This window comes from Heloderma suspectum, chromosome 1, assembly GCF_057233095.1.
Source record: "Heloderma suspectum isolate Gila_16-S chromosome 1, 16-S_ref, whole genome shotgun sequence".
Lineage (NCBI taxonomy): Eukaryota > Metazoa > Chordata > Lepidosauria > Squamata > Helodermatidae > Heloderma > Heloderma suspectum.
Genome location: NC_139458.1, coordinates 37,421,797 through 37,439,155, shown reverse-complemented (window position 1 = coordinate 37,439,155; position 17,359 = coordinate 37,421,797). Strand labels below are relative to the sequence as shown.

Sequence of the window (17,359 nt, the reverse complement as noted above, 5' to 3'; positions counted from 1 at the left end):
ACATCAGCCCCTTCAAACTTGCCAAAAAAGGTGGGACCATTCAGCACTAACAAATATGGTCATGAAAATTGCTCTTTCTTTCGAATCAGCCCTAATGTGTAGTTCTAGACACCCTTAGATCTTCTGGGAAAGCCCTGTTCTGGGTGCTGCTACAGTTGGAGGTTACAAGGGGTGGAGTATTTTTTCCTGTTGTGCTGCTAACAACTGCAAATTCCCTTGCTTGGGAAGCTTGTTCAGCCCAACCATAGTTTCCTTCCAAAAGAATGTGAAGAGTTTAAAAAATAATAATAGCCAAGAAATCTTGATTCAACATATTTTCTGATCCCTGTTGTCAGACCCCCATATTTCTGCTCCAAATGTATGCCAACAATGCAAAGGAAATTTATTTTATTTATTTTATTATTTAGTTGCTGTTTTAAAGAAAAACCCTGTGTTTTTGCACAAAACATTTTCAAGGTGGCGAACACTAATCATAAATGCAATATAAACACTTAAAAGTATATTACAAAATAATGTTTGTCTATTTTATTTCCAAACACAGAATCTGGAATGTTTTAAGGGCAGAACTCTGCATGTTGAACAGAGGCCCGAGTCCTCTTTCTGGTTTGAGCATTCTGTTGAATTTTTCAGCAAACACATTCCGATATCTCAGGGCTGTAAGTCAACATGTCTTAGTCCTGAGTCAATTTAGAGTGCAATCCTATGACACAGAACATAAGAAGAGCCATGCTGGATCAGACCAAGGGTCCATATAGTCTAGCATTCTGTTCACACAGTGGCTTAACAGCTGTCAACCAGGAACCCACAAGCAGGGCATGAGTGCAACAGCACTCTCCCACCCATATTCCACAGCAACTGGTGTACATAGGCTCACCGCTTCTGGTACTGGAGATAGCATATAGCCATCAGGACTAGTAGCCATTGATAGCCCTTTCCTCCAGGAATTTGTTAACCCCCGTTTAAAGCCATCCAAATTAGTGGCCATCACTACATCCTGTGGTAGCGAATTCCATAGTTTGACTATGCGCTTTGTGAAAAAGTGCTTCCTTTTATCTGTCCTGAATCTCCCACCAATCAGCTTCACAGGATGACCCCAGGTTGTAGTATTTTGAGAGAGGGAGAAAAATGTCTCCCTATCCACATTCTGCACACCATGAATAATTTTGACCACCTCTATCATGTCTCCCCTTAGCCTCCTTTTTTCCAAGCTAAACAACTCCAGCTGTTGTAACCTCTCATGGGGGAGATGCTCCAGCCCCTTGATCATTTTAGTTGCCCTTTTCTGCACTTTTTCCACCTCTACAACATCTTTTTTTAGGTGTGGTGACCAGAACTGGACACAGTATTCCAAGTGCAGTCGCACCCTAGATTTGTATAGGAACAGTATGATATTGGCAGTTTTATTCTCAATTCCTTTGCCTTACATGGAGTTTGCCTTTTTTACAGCAGCTGCACACTGGGTTGACGTCTTCACTGAGCTGTCCACCACAATCCCAAGATTTCTTTCCTTGTCGGTTTCTGCTAGCTCAAATCCCATCAGGCTATACTTGAAGTTGGGATTTTTTGCCCCCATGTGCATCACTTTACACTTGCTTACACTGAACCGCATTGCCATTGAGTTGCCCATTCTCCCAGTTTAGAAAGATCTTTTTCGAGCTCTTCACAATCCCTTTTTGTTTTAACCACCCTAAATAATTTGGTGCCATCTGCAAACTTGGCCACTTCACTGCACACTCCTAATTCCACATCATTTATGAACAGGTTGAAAAGCATTGGTCCTAATACAGATCCCTGTGGGACCCCACTATTTACTTCCCTCCATTGGGAGAATTTACCATTTAGTCCTACTCTCTGCTTTCTGTTCTTTAACAGTTACTGATCCATAAGAGGACCTCTCCTCTTATTCCATGACTGCTAAGTTTGCTCAGGTGTCTTTGGTGAGGCACTTTGTCAAAAGCCTTTTGGAAGTCCAAATAAACAATAGGATTGCTATGTTAGTAAGGGTGCCATTCTATGGTATCCGCCATGGGTACTCGTAAGCCTCGAAGTGCATCACACCTCCCACTCTGCATTTAAGCTAGACAGACGTTTTTGCCCATCTAGCAGAGGCTTCAGGGAGGGGGAGGGAAGGAGGCTGGAGCAGCCATAGGATATGTCGTATGGCTGCTGCCCAGCCTCCCCACCCTGAGGAACACCCCCTTTTCCCCATCTCTGAACCTGTTTTCCAAGTACAGAGAGGTAGCTGGTGCGGTTCTCTCCCCGCTAGGTACGAAGGGGAGGAGGAGAGGTGGGGAGTACAGTTTCCTGATTCCAAGGTCAGAGCGCTGTTTCCAACCTTGGATCCAGGAAACTGAAATATCCTATTTCCCCCAGATGCTGTCTAGGGGACATAGGACTGCTCCCTAAATATTTTAAAAGACATTTTTTAAAATGGAAAAAAAAACCATGATCATAGTTGTGTATCTGTGAATTCACGGCAAAAATATTCAGCAAATTCGCTGATGAAACGTCACCTTTGCAGGATAGCTTTCTTCACCATAACCTTCCATTCTCTCAACTTCTTGCATATATAACATCTCTGCATCAGGCGGCGTGAGGCCCCTTCAAAAACACAAAAGTAATTCAATTTACTAACTAGCTTCTTGGGGCAGTTTAGGCTATGTCTTTAACCATGTCAAAAGTCCACTTTTTTAATGTTCCCTAACAGGAACATACACACACTCAGAGTGCAATATTTTGTTTATTTTATTTTATTTATTAAATTTCTTAATTGCCTATCTGGTCGGTCACGTGGCCACTCTGGGCGATGTACAATAAGGCAACAGTTTAAAACAATAAAATTCCACATTAAAACATCGTATTTCTAAAATACCCTAACCAATCCCAAATGCCTGCCTGAGCAACCACATTTTTAATGCGTGGCGGAAGCTCATTAAAGAAGTTGTCTTTGTTGCTGCAAAAGTGTAATTCTTCCCCAAGCAAAGCACAATGAGTGCAAATATGACTGCTCTGTGAATGTGGCTGTCATAAGCAACTGCAGAAGAGTGTCCGAAACACAAAATATTATAAGAAGCAGATATCCCATTTGCTTTTACAGTTCCCCTCTGGTTAGTCTATCTGTAATGAACAAATTTCTGACAAGGGGCCAATGAAGATATAAGAGTGGGCCCCTGGAAACGGTGGTTATCAAATCAAGAGCCAGCCTCAGGAACAGATGCCCCCTTAGTGGGAGCAAAACGTTTCCTCACAGTTTATCAGCGCTAACAATAACATAGGTTAAAGCAACCCAAGGTTTCCATTACACCAGAGCCTGATATCACATTTGAATTGATTTTCTGATCATGGGAAGCCCTATTTAGCCTAACCTGGTGTTAACATTTAATGTTTAATGGCATTCATTGGCATAAGATGGGGCATTTATATCACCTGTCTTTATCAGGTCTAGTATCTTATTGAAATTGTTTTTAGCTGTTTAAATTGTTTTCAATGTTGTATGTTAAAAGTGTTATGCTATGTTTTATTATCTTGTATTTGTGGTTTGTAATTTTGTGAACCGTCCAAGTGCTTTGGCTACTGGGCAGTATAGAAATGAAATGGGGGGGGAAATACAACAATAATAACATTGGTGCTCACCAACTGCTTAAAAAATGGTTAAAGGGAAAGGACTGGGCACTACCAGAACTATTTCCCAATTTTCTCAGTATGGTTAGCACAGAACCAAGGTTATGTCTGCACCATCCCAAACATAAGCAGTTCCCCACCATACAGCACCAACCCAACAATACTCATCTAGCAACATTCAGACCTGAAGCAACATCACAGTTTCAGAATGATTACCTGTACTTCTGATGGAGTAAGGCCACTTTCTGGGTTGCTTCTTCCAGGATCTTCTCATCTTGCAACCAGCCCTTAAGAATGGAACAGAAATCATAAAACGTACTCCTATGTAAAGTTACAACAACCTAAACTTTTTAAGGACTTGATGCAACAAAAAAACAAAATAAAAAATATTAGCATGCACCAATACTTAAACTGACTGGCAAAATCATGGACAAATTTATCAGGAAACAGTTTATACACAACTCCCCAATGGACAAAGATGCAGATCATAATTGCTTCTCAGCTTTGATACAACACCAAAAGGAAAAAACACACCCAATGTCATCGTGTCCCTAGTAACTCAAACGTGATCCACACCAGCTACTTTTCCGAGCTAAAGTTGTATGTAAATCTGCTGCTAGCATTTCCGATGACATACATAAAGTTGTACGTAAATCGGTTGCTAGCATTTCCTCTGTCTGCCCCAGGACAAAAGCGGTTCATGTGAAAGCCCCTGTAGGAGCATGCATTCCTTGCAGCAAAGAATGACAGAACCTACTACTCAGTATAAAACATATGACCAATTCAAGAACCTAGCGTGATCTTTTTGCATAGCAACTGACTTGCACGTGCATATATGAAGGAATTTGGAAGCTGCTTTTTAGTTCTGTAACTGTTGCTGCTTGGAGAGTTGCTAAACTTTGTTTTTTGTTTAAGGTATTTATATATACCATTTTTCAGGCAAATCTTAAAGCAGTTTACATCTATAATAATAAAAGAGGGTGTGTGTCTGTTTGTCAGTCTGCACCATGGTACCAAGACCATAAAACCTAGACACATGGAACTTGGCATGTATATTGTATCAAACTAAGCGCTATTCAAAGCCATGCAAAGCCTGGTCTGTTTGCTAGTAAAATAAATAAATAAATAAATAAATAAATAAATAAATACAGAAACAAAAGCTTTTTGAAAGCTGTATTTCTCCTCCCCTCAGGACAAGATGATTCTTGAGTAGCCCTAAGCTGGCAATAGCCCTGCAGGGTCTAGGAGCGTCACAAATATTCCTTATTTTGTCTGGATCCCGTATCAGGCAGGATTTCAGAAGTATGCAAATTTAGTGGAATATTTTAATTTATCCCAGTTTTTAAAGGCTTTCATTATGATTGTGACATTGGAACAAGCCTGTGGAACAAGAATAAAAATTCAAATAATCATTTTGGATATGGAAGAACAAATTTAGTAATAAACAGTACTCCTCCTTTTAAACACCAATTTTTAATTTTTTTAGGGCACAATCCTATGGGGATAGGTGACCGCCTATCCAATGCAGGGCAGAAGAAGCACGGAGGGGATCGTTCCCTCCGTGCTTCTCCTGCCCTGCATTTGCGGATAGACAGCCAATTTCATCTGTCTAGCCATGGGAAGGCGGAGCGGGGGAGGAGGCTGCCAGACGACACATAGGATGTGTCGTACTGGCAGCTCCACCTTCCCCGCCCTGGAACTCCCCCTGGAATGCGAGGCAGCGTGGAAGGGGGGGAAGCACGGGCTCAGAGGTTGTTTCCCAGAAACCCAAATATCCTGTTGCCGTCTAGCCACTAACTAGCGGCCATAGGATTGCTCCCTTAATTTATAGAGCTTTTGAGTCACTTTTCTATAAGCACTGAAGAGACTTGCAATAAAGTAATGATTAAAAGAGGGTATATGTTTGTTTTTAAAAAGACAAAATAACAATAGCAACCACAATGCAGAATTTGTTCATTTCTTTAAAAAAAATCTCCAAATCAGTTTCTCTTTTCAGAAATCTCCAAAAACAGAGTTGAGGAAAAAAAAAAGACAAGGGACCATTCTTACCACAGGAAACAAGGCAAATCTCTGTAGAAATTCTTGTGATTCATACTGGTCAAAATCTCCAAAATCAGCTGAGGAATTAAGAGAAAACAGGCAGGAATTAAGTATAACTATCAGGAAGAATTTCTGTTCATCTCAGACCTATTAACAATGGAGTATCATTTGAAGGATAAGCAACAGGCCACATGCTAATCTTCTATCAAGTGCCTAGAGAAGTCCTCTATCCTATAGAAGTTCCAGAAGTTGTATAAAAGATATAGCTTGGTTTGATGCCCTTTGATTTTCCATCTAGAAATAAGATTGTAGAAGTCAAGATATTTTACACTGCCTAAAATGTACAAGAGTATTTACAAGTGTAATTATTTATTAAATGACCATGATTGAAGAGCCAGCCATGGCTAAATAAAAATATGACAGAATGTTGTTACATAAACAAGCCATTTCCATTCATTTCTTAGGTCTCATAGGCAAAATAACATTCTTGGCAGGTCTTTCCCAGCAAACGAGATTATCGTCCTTAGCAAGTAAAAGCGAGGCAGCAAAACAAAATGAACCAGAGGCCTGGTGTGCTATTCATTCCACCCATGTCTACAACACATCTTTGCAGCTGATCTCTTCTCTGACATACAGCAGCTGCACCAAAGTGCTACTAAGTTAAATGGAACAGTCACACCCTCCAACATTTCACAGATGAAAATAGGGATGCACTTGGAACACCCTTCTCCTCAAACTCAAGACCACTGTCTGAGCATCATGCATTGGTGAAGGCCCTATATTGTTGGAGGCATGTTGCAATTAATTTATGCTGCAGTAGCCTGTATTTAAGAAAGCACACGGGTGCTTGGTCCTCTGGTTGAACATATATTAGGAAAACATAACTGATATAATGCTCAAAACATACCTCTGCATCTGCAGGTATAAAATGGCAGGCTGTGGCTAGGTATTGGTGTGTACGCACGCATGTGGATGTGCACCAGGGACAGGGCAGGCATGAGGAGGTCAGCATCACCAGACACTTGCCAAGGCCCATAACCCAATAAGGGGTCTACTGCCACCTTGAACTGGCTTCTGCTCCTTTTTGGTGCAACTGACTGTTCACCTGAGCAAGCGAGCAAGCAAGCATTGACAGGAGCAAGGAGAACAAGAAGCAGCCTCTGTCATTCTTGCCCTCTTGATGTGGACAGCAGTACAGATTGGGCCCAGAAGAAGAGGGCCAGTGAAGGGGCAATGGTGACAGGAGGTGAACCCACACTATGGTGAGAAGGAAGTAAACTCACACTAATGCAGTTTTAAAGGGCATCCACAACAGGCAAAAATAGTGATATAGCAGAAACAGTGATTTATGATCAACATCTGAGGCCCTCCACCGAGGACCTCCTCCAAGGGAGGTTCAGAAGATGGCAATGAGGCAGAGGGCCTTTCCAGTGGCGGCCTCCTGATTGTGGCATGCTCTCCACAGTGAGTCCCACCTGATGCCACCATTGTCATCTTTTCAGCACCAGGTTAAGACTTTTCCATATTCCAGGCATTTGATGTTTTTTTAAAAAATGCATCAGTTGAATTGTGTGGTTGTCACTGATGCTTTGGTTGTTTATGGAGTCATGGTATTTCAGTGGAAATTGGGTTTAGCTTTCTAAATTGTGTATGTTTTAATCTTGCTGTAAGCCACCTTGACTTTTTTTAAAAGAGAAAGGTGACTAAGAAATCCATTAAATGATCATAATTTACCAGGGACCCCAGTAAATATGGGCAATTGGAGCATATGGCAACACAGAAGGAGTTCTACTTCCTGCCACAAGGGGCTTCCATTCTGCAGTGCCCTAGGGGTAGAAGTGGGTGTTGGGTAGGGTTGGCGGAGAATTTCTCCCCGAAACTTCGGGGGGCCGAGTGCCAACGTGTTCGGCCCCCCGAACACGTTTCGGGGAGAAATTCTCCGCACCCCCCCCGCACCCCCCCGGGACGGGACTTACCTTTCCCGAATGTCCCTCCCGGCGGCGGGTCCCGGTGGCGGTTCGTCGGGTCTTTGTCAGGGGCGGGGGCGGCAGCTGATCTTTCAACTGGCTGCCGCCGCCGCCATTCCAATAAAACTAAAAAAAAAAAAAACGCCCCCGTGATAGGCTATGTGACGATTAACGTAGCCTATCACGGCTAGATTTGCAAAGTCAGCCGTGATAGGCTACGTAAATCGTCACGTAGCCTATCACGGGTGACTTTAAAAAAAAAGCGCATACGGATAATGGCGGCCCCCATAGGGAGCCGCCATTCCCGTTCCTTATTTGGTCACCGTAGTCTACGTAATCTTTACGTAGACTACAGCGACCAAATAAGGAACGCGAATGGCGGCTCCCTATGGGGGCCGCCATTTGCGTACGCGCTTTTTTTTCTTTTTTTTTTAAAGTCACCCGTGATAGGCTACGTGACGATTTACGTAGCCTATCACGGCTGACTTTGCAGATCTAGCCGTGATAGGCTACGTTAATCGTCACATAGCCTATCACGGGGGCGTTTTTTTTTTTTTTTAACTTTTAATTTCGCAGCCGGGCGAGGCGAGGCGCCTCCTCCCCAGCCTGAATTTCAGCCGGGCGAGGCAGGAAGCCTCCCCCCCCCCCGGCCTGAACTACAGGGGAAGAGCAGCGAAGCACCTCCCCCCCACCGCGAAAAGCTGCGAGACCAGGTAAGTGGCTTTCGTGCACCCCTAGTGTTGGGTGGGGGTGTGATAAAGTGGGAGCAGGAAAAAAAGGCTATCAAAGTTTACTAGTCATGATGGCTACATATTGCCTCCAGTATCAGACACAGTAATGCCTCTGAATTCAAGTTGCTGGCAAACACAAGTGTGAGGGTGCTATTGCACTTATGTTCTGCTTGTGAGTTTCCCATAGTCACCTGGTTGTTCACTGTGGGAATAGAATGTTGGACTAGACAGGCCTGTGGCCTTATCAAGTAGGGCTCTTCTTATGTTCCTAGGTAGGGAGAGAGATCAGCCAACAGGAAAACTAGAAACAGATATTTTTTTTAAAGAGAGTTTGCATCGCATAGCTTAGTACCTGCTCAACATTTGTGGTCATTATGTTGCTATTTTCCAAGAAGCAGAAATGGGTTCTGCTATTTTCCAGCAGAAATGGGTTATTGTGAGTAGGTAATGCCACTGTGCAGAGTTCAAGAAGCAGAGTTCATGTGCACACATGTACACACAGACGCGCATGCATGCACACACACTGGATTGGAAGAAAATATGAAGATTGTAGGAACAAGATCATAATTCCTAGGTATTAAAGAGTATTTCCCTTCAATGGGCCAGACATACCAAGGGAGAACAGTACATTATTGAAAAGCATTACAGAAAATAACAGCAATTTTCAGCAGTCTGAACAGTCATTTTGCCATTACCTTCTGAAATACTCTTCTATTCCTGAATAGCAAGATTTTAACTTTTACGCCCTGGAAAACACATTTACTACAAGCAGTGATCCTGCAATAATCAAGAGGCAGCTGTGTTTCTATGGTTCAAATTGGTACAAAGAAAGTGGGTGTTTCTTGCAGTGTATCACTCAGATCAAGCTGTCCAAGGCCCAGTTCATGCATGTACCCTTCCTACATTGTAAAAACACTTTACTCATGAGATATTGGGGTCATAAATGGCCCAACTCAGTCACAGTTTCTGAAAATCCAAAAAACATATGTACAGTCAGGGCCAGAAATATTGGAACAACGATAACTGTTTTGGCAGTTGGCCTCTGTATACCACCACATTGAAGTTGAAAGGAAACACACCCAGATGGGAGCGAAGTCAAGACTTTCAGCTGTAATTCAAGGGGTTTGACAAAAGTGGGGCACTAACCATTCAGGAAGGACAGCCAGTGGCATACACACACACCCATTGTTGGTGGCCCATAAGTAATGGAACAAACCAACATCATTTTAAACTTAAGGATCGCCTTTAATACTTGGATGAAAATCCTTTCCAGTCAATGACTGCTTGAAGTCTGGAACCCATGGACATGACCAAATGCTGAGTTTCCTCCCTCGACATGCTTTGCCAGGCCTTTACTGCAGCTGCCTTCAGCTGCTGCTTGTTTGTGGGTCATTCTGCCTTCAGTCTTGTCTTCAGTAAGTGAGACGCATGCTCTACTGGGTTGAGATCAGGTGACTGACTTGGCCATTGAAGAACATCCCACTTCTTTGCCTGGAGAAATTCTTGGGTAGCTTTTGCTGTATGTTTTGGGTCATTATCCATCTGTAATATGAAGCGGCGTCCTATCAGTTTGGCAGCATTCGGATGAATCTGAGCAGAAAGTATAGCCCTATACACTTCAGAATTCATCCTGCTGCTTTTATCAGCAGTCAGGTCATCAATAAACACCAGTGACCTGATTCCATTGGCAGCCATACATGCCCATGCCATAACACTGCCTCCACCATGTTTGATAGATGATGTGGTATGCTTTGGATCATGAACTGTTCCTTTCCTTCTCCATACTTTTCTCTTCCCATCATTCTGGTACAAGTTAATCTTGGTTTCATCAGTCCAAAGAATCTTATTCCAGAACTGGGCAGGCTTTTTTAGGTGTTTGCTGGCAAAGGCTAATCCGGCCTGTCTGTTCTTGAGCGTTACCAGTGGTTTGCACCTTGTTGTGAAGCCTCTGTATTTACATTCATAAAGCCGTCTCTTGACTGTAGATGTTGACAATGACATGCCTACCTCTGCAAGAGCGTTCTTGACCTAGCTAGATGTTGTGAAAGGGTTCCTCTTCACCATGAGCAGAATTCTGCAGTCATCCACTTTAGTTGTCTTCCATGGTCTTCCAGGCCTTTTGCTGTTGCTGAGCTTGCCAATTCATTCCTTCTTTTGCAGGATGTTCCAAACTGTTGTGTTGGCCACTTCCACTGTTTTTGCTATCTCTCTGATGGGTTTATGTTGTTTCCTCAGCCTAATGATGGCTTCCTTCGCTCACATGGACACCTCTTTGGACCTCATGTTGGGAGTTCCAGTGAACAGCTACCAAATGCAAACGTAACACTCAGAACCACCTCCAGGCCTTTTATCTGCTTGATTGGTCATGGGGTACCCAGGAAACAGACCACACCTGGCCATGCAGCTGCTTGTCAGCCATTCGTTCCATTATTTATGAGCCACCAACGATGGGGGGGGGGGTATGCCAGTGGCAGTACTTCCTAAATGGTTAGTGCCCCACTTTTGTCAAACCCCTTGAATTGCAGCTGAAAGTCCTGACTTGCTCCCATCTGAGTGTGTTTCCCTTCAACTTCAAAGTGGTGGTGTTCAGAGGCCAACTGCCAAAACAGTTATCCTTGTTCCAATATTTCTGGCCCTGACTGTATGATGTATTTGCATTGACTGTAGTCTTCTTCAAAATAAACGGGTTTTTGCTCATAGTATAGGCATATTAATTGTAGAGAACAAGTATTTGCAGTTCGTAATGGCCACAACATTAATAAGCACAGTGGAAACCAAAGATATTCTGGGTCAAAGTGACCCCATATTTCAAAGAGAAGTGTGGAAACTAAAAAGAGCAATAATGTTGCAACAAAAATATTAAACTGTATACTGTTAAAATGGAAACAATCATTCCTTTCGTTTCCAGCATTTCGGCTGTGAGTGCCATTGCTTATATAACCAACGTGGCACCACCCACATACAAGAGAGACATATCAGCAGACGTAGGGGAACTCCAAGCTTTGCAGAAGCACAAAAAAAGATCTTTAGGGAAAAATATTCTAATGGGGGAACCCCAAAAACAGGCCAATGAAGGCAGCATACTCAGCAGCCAGAGAATGCAGACTGACTGGTTGTTGGGGGGATGAAATGGAAGAAATGGAATCCTAAACAGCAGCACTCCATTTTGCTGCAGGTCTCACTGGTAATTTATAAAAGGTAAACTCTAGTAGGTCAATCTGTGCCATTTAAGGCCACAATCCTATGCATGTTTAGACAGGAAAAAGTCCTACAACTCCCAGCATGCCCCAGCCAGCATGCTGGGAAGTGTAGGACTTTTTTCTGTCTAAACATGCAGAGGATTGAACCCTGAAATACTTACACAACATATCCTTTTGAACTCAAATCTCCTGGCAGTGTTCCGCTCCTCACTTTTCTGAACTTCCTCCATTTTGGTTACATTCCTCTTCTGGAGGCCACTCTCCTACAGGTGTTACCTACAGGCATTACCTGCCATTTTCCTGCAGGTGACCTTCCTTTTGGTCCCACTTACCTGGAAGTGGCCCTTTTTTAACCTTCCTTTTGATCACATGTTCTTGGAGATGTGACCTTCCTATGATCAATAACGTAAGTACTGGCAGGCCAGGATGTCCTTATCTTAACAACTGCATCAACCTAAAATAAGTAGTCATTTCTGAACTGCGTTTTAGACTCTGATCTCATTCCTATGCATTTTTTTCCAAACTAAAACCTGCTGGAAGTATCATCAGCAAATCATAATGAAAGATGAATACTTGTCCCTTATCTTAACAGGTACAAAAACAGGAATACAACAGATGCATTATAACAGTAGTCTCTATGCGGGTTATTGCAGAACCCCAATACCTTCGTCGTGCTTTAAAAAAAACACACACACACCTCACAACCCGCTGGAGGTGTAATCAGGAAAAAAGATAGATACTGAAAGGTTATCACCCCGTTGTCTTAACTCCAGCATAAAAAATATGTGACTATCACTTTAAGTGCAAGCTCACTTGTGTGAATTTGTGTATGTCTGTATTTACATACACACATACACAGTGTAAGTTCACTTGTGTGTATTTGTGTGTGTGTACTGGGGAACTTTTAGACCTTGGAGATGCAGTGCTTGTCCCCCAATTCTTTTTTCCCCATTTCACTTTAATACACCATGCAAATGCGCTCCATCACTGCAGACACAGAGGGAAGTATCATATAACCTGCAGCATCCATGCTAACAAAACGTCTATTTCTGCTTCATTGACTACACTCATGGATGCTGCAGGTTATATGTTACTTCCCTCAAAAAAACAAAAAAAAAGCCTTTGATTGTGTGGATCACAACAAACTGTGGCAAATTCTTAAAGTGATGGGAGTACCAGACCACCTCACCTGTCTCCTGAGAAACCTGTATGAGGATCAAGAAGCAACAGTAAGAACCAGACATGGAACAACTGATTGGTTCAAAATTGGGAAAGGAGTACGACAAGGCTGTATATTGTCGCCCTGCTTATTTAACTTATATGCAGAGTACATCATGAGAAATGCCAGGTTGGATGAATCACAAGTCGGAATTAAGATTGCCGGGAGAATTATCAACAACCTCAGATACGCAGACGATACCACCCTAATGGCAGAAAGTGAAGAGGATCTCAAGAGCCTCTTGTTGAGGGTGAAAGTGGAGAGTGCAAAAGCTGGTTTGAAACTCAACATTAAAAAAATGAAGATCATGGCATCTGGCCCCATCACTTCCTGGCATATAGAAGAGGAAGAAATGGAAGAAGTGACTGATTTTATTTTCTTGGGCTCCAAGATCACCGCAGATGGTGACTGTAGCCACGAAATGAAAAGACGCTTGCTCCTTGGGAGGAAAGCTATGGCAAACCTAGACAGCATAGTAAGAAGCAGAGACATCACCTTGCCAACAAAGATTCATATAATCAAAGCTATGGTTTTCCCAGTAGCAACGTATGGCTGTGAGAGATGGACTATAAGGAAGGCTGAGCGCCGAAGAATTGATGCTTTCGAACTGTGGTGCTGGAGAAGACTCTTATGAGTCCCCTGGACTGCAAGGAGGTCAAATCAGTCCATCCTAAAGGAAATCAACCCTGACTGCTCATTGGAAGGACAGATAATGAAGCTCAAATATTTTGGCCACCTAATGCGAAGAGAAAACTCCCTGGAAAAGACCCTGATGATGGGAAAGATTGAAGGCAAAAGGAAAAGGGGACAGCAGAGGATGAGATGGCTAGATAGCATCACGGATGCAATGAATATGAACTTGAGCACGCTCCGGGAGAGAGCGCAGGACAGGAAGGCCTGGCGTGCTATGGTCCATGGGGTCACAAAGAGTCGGACACGACTTAACGACTGAACAACAACAACATCCATGCTAACAGCAAGTCTTCCAGAAGTTCTGCTCACATAATGTCTCTCCCTCAACAAGGGGAAGTGAAGCCTTCCCGGAATCAGTGTCAGTGTGTCAGCTCACATTACTATCATTACTATGTCACACAGCTGTGGTGACACAGCTGCTTTGCATGGAGGATTTTGAAACATGTGAACTGGGACACAACAAAAGCAGGATCTAAAAGTCTGGATGTAGGACCAAGAGCTGGGAAGGTATCGCCACGAACTGCAGAGTACTCTATTAGGATATTTGGATATGATGGGTCTAACTTTTAGCAGCTGTAGGATATGACCTTCCAGATTCATTTAGTGCTACAATACTATAATTCAGCAAAGTGTGTTAATAAATTATTTCAATGGTAATAGGAAGGAAGCACTAGCACTTCTCAGAAGGTACCTGGGACCAACTTAGCCATGAGGCGCCATTATTCTAAATATGAAGTGCTATTAAGTGCTATTATGGTAGAGTGGCAAATCCCAGAGTTAATCAAGGTCAGTCGAATTCCCACTCAGCTATAGGAAGTTTTGGGTGAGACATAACCCACTCTCAGCCTAGTCTACCTCACAAAGTTGTTGTGAGGCTAAGAAGCTACTCTGATTTCTCTGAGAAAAGGCAAGGCACAAATATCACTAGATAACAGCTAAGTATAAAGGTGCTTCTTTGTTTTTAATAGCAAATATTCATTTACAGGAGCAATATGGAACCTGAGGCTTGTAGCTGTCTCTAGCCTACCAAGGAGTCTTCTTCAGCTGAAGGGCTAGTGGCCGCACAATGGCAACTGTGGGTTGGGGGAAAAGCTTTGTCAGACTTAAGGTCCCCTAACCAATGTGCAGCACCTGCAAAAAGGCAAATATTACATATCATTAAGAAAGGGATCAAAAATAAAACTGCCAATATTGTAATGCCTTTATGTATATACAAATCTATGGTGTGACTACACTTGGAATACTTTGAGGATCACCCCTCCTCAAAAAGAATATTGTAGATCTGGAAAAGGTGCAGAAAAGTGCAACCAAAATGATCAGGGGGTGGAGACCCCCCAGTCCTATGAGGAAAGATGATGTTTGCAGCTTTCTAGCTTAGAAAGAAGGTAATTAGAAAAAAAGACAATTAAGGGAGCAATCCTATGGCCACTAGTCAGTGGCTAGATGGCCATAGGATATGTGGTTTTCCAGGAACCGACCTTCTGCTGCCTTTCTGCGCTGCCTCATGAAATACTAGGGCAGGCAGCACGGAATGGCCCCAAGCTCTGTGCTCGGAAGAGGAGCACAGAGCGGCCAAAACAGGGCATTCCGAGGGGTGTTCCAGGGCGGGGAAGGCAGAAATGCTGGTACGACACATCCTACGTGTTGTCCAGCAGCCTCCTCCCCCACTTCGCCCTCCCGTGGCTAGACAGCCAAAATCAGCTGTCTAGCTGGAAATGCAGGGCAGGAGAAGCATAGAGGGAATGATCCCCTCCATGCTTCTCATGCCCTGCATTGGATAGGCGGTCGCCTCCAAGTTCAGAGGCGGCTGCCTATCCCCATAGGATTGCGCCCTAAGGCAATTAAGGATGAACACAGAGGTGTATAAAATTATGCTTGGTGTGGAGAAAGTAGATCGGGAGAAGTTTCTCTCTCTCTCATAATACTAGGGCCCAGGGTCATCCCATGAAGCTGAACCGAATGGTGCGAGATTCAGGACAGACAAAAGGAAGTACTTCTTCACAGAACACATAGTTAAACTATGGAATTCAATCCCACAAGATGGGGTGATAGCCACTAGTGTAGAAGGCTTTAAAGGCGGACTAGACAAACTGATGGAGGATAAGGCTATCAATGCCTACTAGTTATGATGGCTGTATCCTACCTCCAGGATCCGAGGCAGCCTCTCAGTGCCAGTTGTTGGGGGAAAACAGCAGGAGAGGGCTATTGCCCCCATGCCCTGCTTGTGGGCTTCCTATAGGCACCCGCCTTTTGGTGTGATCCAGAGACTCTTACGTTCTTTATAATCTTATGTTCTGATTGTTCAACAGAAAGCACTGAAACGCTTTTTAGGGAGCAGAGCACTGGTGGCCCAGATACAGCCCATGGGACATACACCATCTCCACAGCATGCATTCAAGCAGTGATACACGTTTTCCACTGCTATAATCAGTTAAATGTGATCACAACTGCGAAGGTTACCTTGAACAGCTAAGCCAGCCAGATGAATTGCTTGCTCAAACGTGCAAGGAATGTTTCCTTCCAAGATGTCTTTCTTCAATTGTAGATAATACTGGTATCTATGGAAAGAGAACACATGTTTGTTTTTCCATTGCTTCTGATTCATGGCAATGCAGCTCCTCAGCAATGTTGCAGAGCCTTTAAATACATATAACTTACTCCCCTGCTAACCCATCAATTTAGACTGTAAGCCAACCAAGACACGGGACTGGCATAACTCTATAAAGCTCTATGTGCGTACCCTCCCTATGGAAGAGGGACTATAGCTCAGTGGTAGAGTACATGCTTCACATGCCGAAGGTCCCAGGTTCAATCCCCGGCATCTCCAATTAAAAACGGATCGGGTAGCAGCTGATGGTAAAGATCTCTGCTTGAAAACCAGGAGAGCTGCTGACTGTAGGAAATACTGGAAGAGATGGACCAATAGTCTGACCTGGCATAAGGCAGCTTCCTATGGTCCTAAATAATAAACAGGAAGAAGCAGACAGAGCCATTATTGTAGTGAGACCTATCCTTTCCAAATCCCTGTTTTACACACAAGGGTCTCTATGTAGCAAACTGTTTCTCATCTCATAGTTTCTCAGTTGCCCAATTTTAATATCCTCTTCTTTTCTGATCATTTCAAGGCACCAATATGAAGCTCTAACTTCCCATTAGCCCAACTGTATTATCTCTTTCTCTGGAGGTCCTTTATTCTTTTAGACCTTGCCTAATGCCATCCTTCCCTACTTGTCCAAGGAGAGGACACCCTAGAAAGGGAGTGTCACTTGTGATCTATAGGAATACCATCACCCTGTTCAGGAAGAGTTCTGATTTTGAGTGTATTACCTGGGACTGGGCACATGGGATAGATTTGGGATTGTGATGGTGTACTGCCTACCACACTTCCTAGCAGTCCCCCTACCTGAGCTGCTCAAGGTGGTCTTGGACTTGATTTTGAGGTCTCTTGAGTCTTTGGTCCTGGAGAACTTTAGTATCCATGCTAAGGCCTTCTTGTCTGGGATGGCATAAGACTTCATGGCCACCATGACGAATACAAGGCTGTCCCAAAACATGTACCTGACTGGGTAATGCCAGGCAAATCTCTGATGATCTGGGAGCAGTGGAAGTATCAACAACCCCCTTGTCATGGACAGACCATCGGCTGTCCTTGTTATCAAGAGTTTCTGCATATCACCTCCACTGCAGAAAATGTGAAAGTTCTATTTTGGATGACTTAAAAAAGCACAGGGATATTTATGCTTCTTGCATCTGCTCATATCTGATGCTTCTGTACACATAGCTGCATACATGAACAATGCTTCCAAGAGAAAAATCAGTACCATCGCAGACTTGCTCAGAGGTAGGCAATGTGGTGCCCACAGGCACCAGTGTGCCCCCTGGATACCT

General features: G+C 43.5%; 1 protein-coding gene across 1 annotated transcript in view; it reads right to left on the bottom strand.

Annotated features, from left to right (window-relative positions):
- PTPN21 (protein tyrosine phosphatase non-receptor type 21) overlaps positions 1-17,359 on the bottom strand; it is a 97,564-nt gene that overhangs the window by 43,149 nt on the left and 37,056 nt on the right. Inside the window, exons 4-7 of the mRNA XM_084841170.1 lie at positions 15,932-16,029; positions 5,671-5,738; positions 3,838-3,908; positions 2,514-2,601 (exon numbers count right to left, since the gene is read on the bottom strand). Coding sequence (XP_084697296.1) covers positions 2,514-2,601; positions 3,838-3,908; positions 5,671-5,738; positions 15,932-16,029 — 325 coding nt within the window. The remainder of the gene's footprint in view (positions 1-2,513; positions 2,602-3,837; positions 3,909-5,670; positions 5,739-15,931; positions 16,030-17,359) is intronic.